This window comes from Ranitomeya variabilis, chromosome 2, assembly GCF_051348905.1.
Source record: "Ranitomeya variabilis isolate aRanVar5 chromosome 2, aRanVar5.hap1, whole genome shotgun sequence".
Taxonomy (NCBI): domain Eukaryota; kingdom Metazoa; phylum Chordata; class Amphibia; order Anura; family Dendrobatidae; genus Ranitomeya; species Ranitomeya variabilis.
In genome coordinates, this window is record NC_135233.1 from 220,290,983 (window position 1) to 220,300,063 (window position 9,081).

Below are 9,081 nucleotides of genomic sequence, written 5' to 3' on the forward strand. Positions count from 1 at the left end.
AAAAATAGAGGTAGAACAAATTATAAATAAAAAGCTAAAGTATAATACACCGAAATGTCAAAATTTAGATGGGAGTTTCCATAGTTTTTCTACATATTAAAGAGTGCAAATTTGTTTTAGATCAGCCATATTACACAACTTCATTCAGGTTTAATAGCAGTTCATTTCATAAGATGGATCTGCAACCAGATTTCATAATGTAAATGAGCTGGGCACACCATGTAATTGTAGGTGCAGAGCAGATAAAACTTTTTTAATTTTGCCTCTCCTTTGTGGAAATATTAGCAATCGTGTTCTTGGCACCTAATGAGTTAACTTTAGTTAAGTCCAAGTGAGAGTTTTTACTGGGGGCGTGTACTTCTGTCTCCTGTATGACGCTGATCAATCATAAGCAGGCTGCAACATAGAAGTGCAGAAGGATCAATGATGATGTCATCATGGTCACATGACTATTGTCTCAATAGTTACAATTTAAATTTTCTACTCTACAGTTAATTTCACAATTCTGTACTGTGTAATATATCCTCAGTGATCATTTAGACAGCACACTCCAGCTGGCGGTACCTGTGGACTCATTACAAGAGGTAATAAGGAAAAATGTGCCCCTGTAATTCATTATGCAATTTCTCCAGAGTATGGCATTACAATTTATGGGGTGGTGGACTACTGCTTGAGCACAAGACAGATCTCAGAAGGGAAAGAGTGCAATTTGGCTTCTGGAGCACAAATTTTGCTGGAATAGTTTTCAGTCACCAGTCTGTATGTATAAATAAGAATCTTCTTTTAGTATTTTTTCACTATTGGACCAGATGAAGAGAATATACTGTTCTTCAAACAAATTTTACAGGAAAAAAATACTTTATGCACCTTATTTTTATTTGGACATTTGTGACTCTGCTGGCAGTGCATCTTACTTCAGTTTTTTTGCTTACATACATATTATGCCTCCATTCTGACATGTATTCGCAAAGTACCGTAATTACTGCAGGCTCTTCAGGGCTAAGATACTAATTTAATAATGTTTGCATTTTTGTATTGGTGGATTTGGTGACAGATTCACTTTAACTGCAACATCCAATATCCATCTAATTTAAAGCGCCACTCTGGGTTTTTTTGTTTGTCTTTATTTCACCTCCAGAGTGATATCACTAATGTAGTAATATATTTATCGGTCACCTTCTTCTGCTCTTCCCGGCATCACTGTTATCCTGTTCCACCATCTTGTGACCACATTTTCTGACTGACCGGAAGTCGGAGCTAGTGGTTACAAGCTATCAATGCAAAAGCATGAGTGCCTCATTATTTTTCTCATAGACTTGCATTGAGAAGTGACCTCCGGCTCGCCCAGCAAACACTGGAGCAATCCTACAGGTCACCAGTGGAGGACGACTCTAGTGTTGCCAAGAAGACAGCAGCTCGTATTACTAGGGGCAGGAAAGATGCATTAGTTATACTACTCCGGCAGTAAAATAGAAACAAAAAAGCCGGAGTGGTGCTTTAAGGTTTCTAACTGGAAGAAATGCACAAAGGTCATATTTTTTCCCAGCCTTTTTGCTCTCAGTTCAGTGGTAATTTTGCTTTCCTTAGTGAGACAGGCTTGTTAAAATTAATTTACCAGTATTTTACAATTAGCCTCACCCCACATCTTCATTTCAAACCGTCCTGCAGTCCGCGAATAAGGATATAGAGATTGAAAGCGATGCTCTCCTCTTCCATAGGAAATAATTTTAATATTTAGAGATTTAAGTTACATTTACACTAAAATATAATTGGGAACAAGCGTTCTTACAAACACTTGTTTCACACTCATCTTGCAGTCTAAACAGGCTGCTGACTACCTGGTGAAGTGTAACGCTCATTCATCAGGTGAAATTATCTTTTGTGGACTGCAAAAAATATTTTTCGGCAGTACATTGTCCTGTGTAAACAGGACTCGCACTGCTGAGAACCATGACAGCCTGTGCACACTGAACAATGTTTTATAGATCGCTCATTGGGCATTGTTTATTTTGATATGGCTGTTTATACAGGCTATTAACCCCTTAGTGACAGAGCCAATTTGGTACTTAATAACTAGGCCAATTTTTACCATTCTGACCACTGTCACTTTATGAGGTTATAACTCTGGAACGCTTCAACGGATCCTGCTGATTCTGAGATTGTTTTTTCGTGACATATTGTACTTCATGTTAGTGGTAACATTTCTTCGATATTACATGCGATTATTTATGAAAAAAAAAAAACAAATATGTCAAAAAATTTTAAAATTTTGCAATTTTCAAACTTTGTATTTTTATCCCCTTAAATCAGAGAGATATGTCACAAAAAATAGTTAATAAATAACATTTCCCACATGTCTACTTTACATCAGCACAATTTTGGAAACAAAATTTTAAGGGTAATTTTTACAACACCATTTTTTTTTAGGGACCATATCACATTTGAAGTCATTTTGAGGGGTCTATATGATAGAAAATAACCAAGTGTGACACCATTCTAAAAACTGCACCCCTCAAGGTGCTCTAAACCACATTCAAGAAGTTTATTAACCCTTTACGTGCTTCACAGGAACTGAAACAATGTGGAAGGCAAAAATGAACATTTAACTTTTTTTTTGCAAACATTTTACTTCAGAACCCTTTTTTTTATTTTCACAAGTGTAAAAACAGAAATTTAACCATAAATGTTGTTGTACAATTTCTCCTGAATACGCCGATACCCCATATGTGGGGGTAAACAACTGTTTGGGCGCACCGCAGAGCTTGGAAGAGAAGGAGCGCCGTTTGACTTTTTCAATGCAGAATTGGTTGGAATTGAGATCAGATGCCATGTCACGTTTAGAGAGCCCCTGATGTGCCTAAACAGTGGAAACCCCCCACAAGTGACCCCATTTTGGAAACTAGACCCCTTAAGGAACTTAACTAGATGTGTGGTGAGCACTTTAGACCCCCCGGTGCTTCTCAGAAGTTTATAACGTAGAGCCGTGAAAATAAAAAAATCGCATTTTTTCTACAAAAATGATCTTTTTGCCCCTAAATTTTTATTTTGACAATGGTAACAGGAGAAATTAGACCACAAAAGTTGTTGTGCAATTTCTCCTGAGTACATCGATACCCCATATGTGGGGGTAAACCACTGTTTGGGCACACTGCAGAGCTTGGAAGAGAAGGAGTGCCGTTTTACTTTTTCGATGTAGAATTGGCTGGAATTGAGATCGGACGCCATGTCGCATTTGGAGAGCCCCTGATGTGCCTAAACAGTAAAAAAAAAACACAAGTGACACCATTTTGGAAACTAGACCCCCAAAGGAACTTATCTAGATGTGTGGTGAGCACTTTAAACCCCCAGGTGCTTCACGGAAGTTTATAGCGTAGAGCCGTGAAAATAAAAAGTCGCATTTTTTCTACAAAAATGATCTTTTTGCCCCAAAATTTTTATTTTGACAAGCGTAACAAGAGAAATTAGACCACAAAAGTTGTTGTGCAATTTCTCCTGAGTACGTCGATACCCCATATGTGGGGGTAAACCACTGTTTGGGTGCACCGCAGAGCTTGGACGAGAAGGAGTGCCATTTTACTTTTTCAATGTAGAATTGGCTGGAATTGAGATCGGACACCATGTCGCGTTTGGAGAGCCCCTGATGTGCCTAAACAGTAGAAACCCCCCACAAGTGACCCCATTTTGGAAACTAGACCACTTAAGGAACTTATCTAGATGTGTGGTGAGCACTTTAAACCCCCAAGTGCTTCACAGAAATTTATAAAGTAGAGCCGTAAAAATAAAAAATCCTTTTTTTTCCCCTCAAAAATGATTTTTTAGCCTGCAATTTTTTATTTTCTCAAGGGTAACAGGAGACATTGGACCCCAAAATCTGTTGACCAGTTTGTCCTGAGTACGCTGATACCCCATATGTGGGTGGGGGCACTGTTTGGGCACCCATCGGGGCTCGGAAAGGAAGGAGCGCCACTTGGAATGCAGACTTTGATGAAATGGTCTGCGGGCGTCATGTTGCATTTGCAGAGCTCCTGATGTACCTAAACAGTAGAAACCCCCCACAAGTGACCCCATTTTGGAAACTAGACTCCCCAAAGAGCTTATCTAGATGTGTGATGAGCACTATGAACCCCAAACTGCTTCACAGAAGTTTATAATGTAGAGCCATGAAAATAAAAAAATCATATTTTTTCCACAAAAATGATTTTTCACCCCCAAATTTTTGCTTTCACAAGGGTAACAGGAGAAATTGGACCCCAAAATTTATTGTGCAATTTATGCTGAGTAGGCTGATACCACATATGTTGAGGTAAACCACTGTTTGGGCGCATGGCAGAGCTCGGAAGGGAAGGAGCGCCGTTTTGGAATGCAGACTTTGATAGAATGGTCTGCGGGCGTTATGTTGCATTTGCAGAGCCCCCGATGTACCTAAACAGTAGAAACCCCCCACAAGTGACCCCATTTTGGAAACTAGACCCCCCCAAGGAACTTATCTAGATGTGTGGTGAGAACTTTGAATGCCCAAGTGCTTCACAGAAGTTTATAATGCAGAGTCGTGAAAATAGAAATAAAATTTTTTTTCCACAAAAAAGATTTTTAAGCCCCCAAATTTTTATTTTGACAAGGGTAACAAGAGAAATTGGACCCCAAAAGTTGTTGTCAAAATTGTCCTGAGTACACTGATACCCCATGTGTGGGGGGGACCACTGCTTGAGCACATAGCAGAGCTCGGAAGGGAAGGAACGCCATCTTGGAATGCAGACTTTGATAGAATGGTCTGCGGGCATTATGTTGCGTTTGCAGAGACCCTGATGTACCTAAACAGTAGAAACCCCCCACAAGTGACCCCATTTTGGAAACTAGAGTCCCCACAGAGCTTATCTAGATGTGTGGTGAGAACTTGGAATGCCCAAGTGCTTCACAGAAGTTTATAATGCAGAGTTGTAAAAATAAAAAATATTTTTTTTCCCACAAAAAAGATTTTTTAGCCCCCAAGTTTTTATTTTCACAAGGGTAACAGGAGAAATTGGACCCCAAAAGTTGTTGACCAATTTATTCCGAGTACGCTGATGCCCCATATGTGGGGTAAACCACTGTTTGGGTGCACGGCAGAGCTCGGAAAGGGAGGGAGCACCATTTGACTTTTTGAGCGCAAAATTGGCTGTGGCGTTTAGAGACCCCCTGATGTACCTAAACAGTGGAAACCCCCCAAATCTAACTCCAACCCTAACCCCAACACACCCCTAACCCTAATTCCAACCCGATCCATAATCCTAATCACAACCCTAAGGATAATCACAACCCTAACCCCAAAACAACCATAACCCTAATCAGAACCCTAAATCCAACACACCCCTAATCCTAATCTCAACCCTAACCTCAAACCTAACCCTAATCCCAATACACCCCTAATCCCAACCCTAACCTTAACCCTAATCCCAAACCTAACCCTAATCCCAAACGTAACCCTAATGCCAACCCTAATCCAAACCCTAATCCCAACTCTAACCCTAACTTTAGCCGCAACCCTAACCCTAACTTTAGCCCCAATCCTAACCCTAAATTTAGCCCCAACTCTAACCCTAGCCCTAACTTTAGCCCCAACCCTAACCCTAGCCCTAAATTTAGCCCCAACCCTAACCCTAAATTTAGCCCCAACTCTAACTCTAGCCCTAACTTTAGCCCCAACCCTAACCCTAGCCCTAACCCTAAATTTAGCCCCAGCCCTAACCCTAAATTTAGCCCCAACCCTAACCCTAAATGTAGCCCCAACCCTAACCCTAAATTTAGCCCCAACCCTAACCCTAACCCTAAATTTAGCCCCAACTCCTCTAGCTGCCGGCCAGCAGATCCTGGCGGGCACACTGCGCATGCGCCCGCCATTTTCTTACAGAAGGAAGAAGCCGGCGGCCAGAAGAGGACACAGGAGGACCCAGGGACACCGGTAAGTATGATAGGGTCCCCGAATCCCCCTATTTCTCTGTCCTCTGATGTGCGATCACATCAGAGGACAGAGAATTACACATCGCTTTTTTTTTTTTGCGGTCACCGGTAAACAGTTAATTACCGGCGATCGCAAAACAGGGGTCGGTAAAAACCGACCCCGATCATGTTCTTTGGGGTCTCGGCTACCCCCGGCAGCCAAGACCCCAAAGATCTCCCGGGTGCTGGCCGGCGGGCGCACTGCGCATGCGACCGCCATTTTTTTGCCGGAAGAACATGGCGGCGCCCATCGGGAGCCACGAGGAGCACCGGGGGAGACAGGTGAGTATCGGGGGCGATCGGGGACCCCATTTCTCTGTCCTCTGATGTGCGATCACATCGGAGGACAGAGAAATTAAATGGGAAATCGCGTTTTTTTTTTTTTTGCGACTGCCGGTAAACGGTTAATTACCGGCGATCGCAACTCGGGGGTCGGTAAAAAAACCCCGAATCATGTTCTCTGGGGTCTCGGCTACCCCCGGTAACCGAGACCCCAGAGAAAATCTGACTCTGGGGGGCGCTATTCACTTTTTCCACTGTGGTTTAAGTACCCTTAGCAGCGGTCGTTAAGGGGTTAAACGACCGCCGAGCAATAAAGGTTTACATATCGTGCTGCCAGTTGGTCCATGTAAACATGCCCTTAGAGTCTTATTCATGGGCAGCCAGGGATTTTGATGAAAATTTTACAGCTCCCTTGAAGAAAATAGAAAGTTTTATCGCATATTAAATAAGTTTTGTTACTTCTGTTGTTGGGATTCACCCGTAAAAATCGACAAGTGTATTACTTAGTTAATTGTGTTTTTTCCATTTGATATAAAAGCTAGATAATCAATAATGTTAGATGTCAAGTAGTCTAAAAACGAGATAAGCCCTGACGAGGGATTGTCAATTTTCAGAAGAACCATAGACCATCCACCAGAGGATCCTCTGATTGTAAGTACAAAGTTTGATAATAGCTCATGCATTTTGTCACTGAAGTCATCTTCAACATTAGCGAAAGTACACGGAAGGAAATATGGCTTATTATATCACTACAAACTTTGATATCTTTGCATGAAATGTAAATGTGAAATAAATGGTAAATTTACTTTAACCTAATTACATAGAGCAGAATTATGGTATCAATGAACTGAGAGCAAAAAGGCTATGAACAATAATACCTTTGTACTTTTCCACCTCACTAGAAATCTTAACATGATTAATGGATATTTTGCAAACAGTTTAATCAGGTAGTATTGCTACATTACTATGACATTATAAAATATCAAAATATATAATTAATAAATAGGAACAGGATGATTAACTTACGTAATCAGGACAGACTGATTTTCTTGATCTGTCAAAATAAACATTAATAGAAAATCAATGCTATGTAGCTCACAATCAAGATTCTTCTTAAAAGAAGACTCTACCTGTTAACATGAACTGATAGGCGTTATCAGAGATGGAGAAGATGTGTGGTGGGGCTTCCACACGCTTCTTGCCTCTATACCCAGCTACCACCTTAGGGTCGTACACTGGCAGCCACTTGTAGGGGTTGACAGTGACACAGAAAAGCCCAGAGTAGGTCTGTAATATATGCGAAAAAAAGATTGTATTAGAAAAATTGAGACTAACAAACTTTTTGTTTCAATTACACATTTTCAGGGTTTTTTTAGATACAAGCTGTCAATTTTCAGTTAAGTGAGTTGACTTACGTAGATCATCCAAGCTGCATAACGCTCTTTGAGGTTAAACAGCACAGATGCCTCATTCAGGTGAGTCATCATGGCCATGTCTTCAATTTTATCAAACTTTGGTGGATTTTGAGGATAAACCTGATCATCATTTACAGTTAAAGTCTTGAGTAGAAGAAAAATAAAATAAATGTTTTTTACTTAACATTTTTTTCTACTTGTCCTTTCATTTATTCAATTTATTGTTCTCATTACCTTATCATCTGCGGTTTTCACAGTGACTTTTCCGTCATTCCTAGACGTGACTAAAGCTTTCACATAGAGTTCCTTCTGGTCATCTATGAAGCAGGTGTTCTTGGCATCAAAAGGCTTTGTTTGGGCTTCTAGTCTCTCTTTGTCACTCTTACGGAGGTACTGTGCAGCATCACCAAAGACCGCCATTTCACCGTCACCCATGTTTGCTGGATTCTGTAAGAATATAGTCTAGATAAATTAATCATTATATGATGTAAAAAAATGGTGGCAACATTACCAATAACGTTTTTATTAAAAATATATAGTATGGTTACTGTGAACAAAATGAAAGTCTTTTTACCTGTCCTCAAAAAAAATAGTTTTTGTATGTTACTGTCCACTTTAACCCTAGTAGAGAAAAGGGATTATTTCACATATTTTATTATGTTGATTTTGTTGTTTAGTTGTCCCTCTTTATGTTTTGTATTACATTTACGTCTAATTAATAAATATTAGCATGAACAGATTAATTATTGTTCCAGTGGTCTTGTGGACTTTCTGTCCTTGTTTTTCACATCACCACTTACCTTTTAGCACAACCAGGGAATAAAGTATTTTGAGTTATCTAACAAGGAATGGAAATAGCATATAAGTAACTCTAAAGGGACATTCAAGCCATAGACATCTCTGTCATCTAGGATGTGATGCCCACATATCAGGAGAATTGTGAACTACTGTTCAGAAATTGAAATTGGCCAGTGGTTGCTAGCAGAAGTAGAGCGCTGGTTGTGGATGCGATATTCAACCCCTGGCAAAAATTATGGAATCACCGGCCTTGGAGGATGTTCATTCAGTTGTTTAATTTTGTAGAAAAAAAGCAGGTCACAGACATGGCACAAACCTAAAGTAATTTCAAATGGCAACTTTCTGGCTTTAAGAAACACTAAAAGAAATCAAGAACAAAAAATGTGGTATTCAGTAATGGTTACTTTTTTTAACCAAGCATAGGGGAAAAATTATGGAATCACTCAATTCTGAGGAAACAATTATGGAATCACCCTGTAAATTTTCATATCCAAAAATAACACCTGCATCAAATTAGATCTGCTCGTTAGCCTGCATCAAAAAAGGAGTGATCACACCTTGGAGAGCTGTTGCACCAAGTGGACTGACATTAATCATGGCTCCAACACAA

General features: G+C 40.1%; 1 protein-coding gene across 1 annotated transcript in view; it reads right to left on the reverse strand.

Moving 5' to 3' along the window:
• Window positions 1–8,287, reverse strand: part of LOC143804980 (myosin-4-like) — a 71,329-nt gene extending 63,042 nt beyond the window's left edge. The window contains exons 1-5 of the mRNA XM_077283663.1: window positions 8,248–8,287; window positions 7,908–8,120; window positions 7,674–7,817; window positions 7,389–7,545; window positions 7,285–7,312 (exon numbers count right to left, since the gene is read on the reverse strand). Of these exons, the coding sequence (XP_077139778.1) occupies window positions 7,285–7,312; window positions 7,389–7,545; window positions 7,674–7,817; window positions 7,908–8,108 (530 nt within the window). The 5' untranslated portion in view covers window positions 8,109–8,120; window positions 8,248–8,287. The remainder of the gene's footprint in view (window positions 1–7,284; window positions 7,313–7,388; window positions 7,546–7,673; window positions 7,818–7,907; window positions 8,121–8,247) is intronic.
• Window positions 8,288–9,081: the final 794 nt, after the last annotated feature.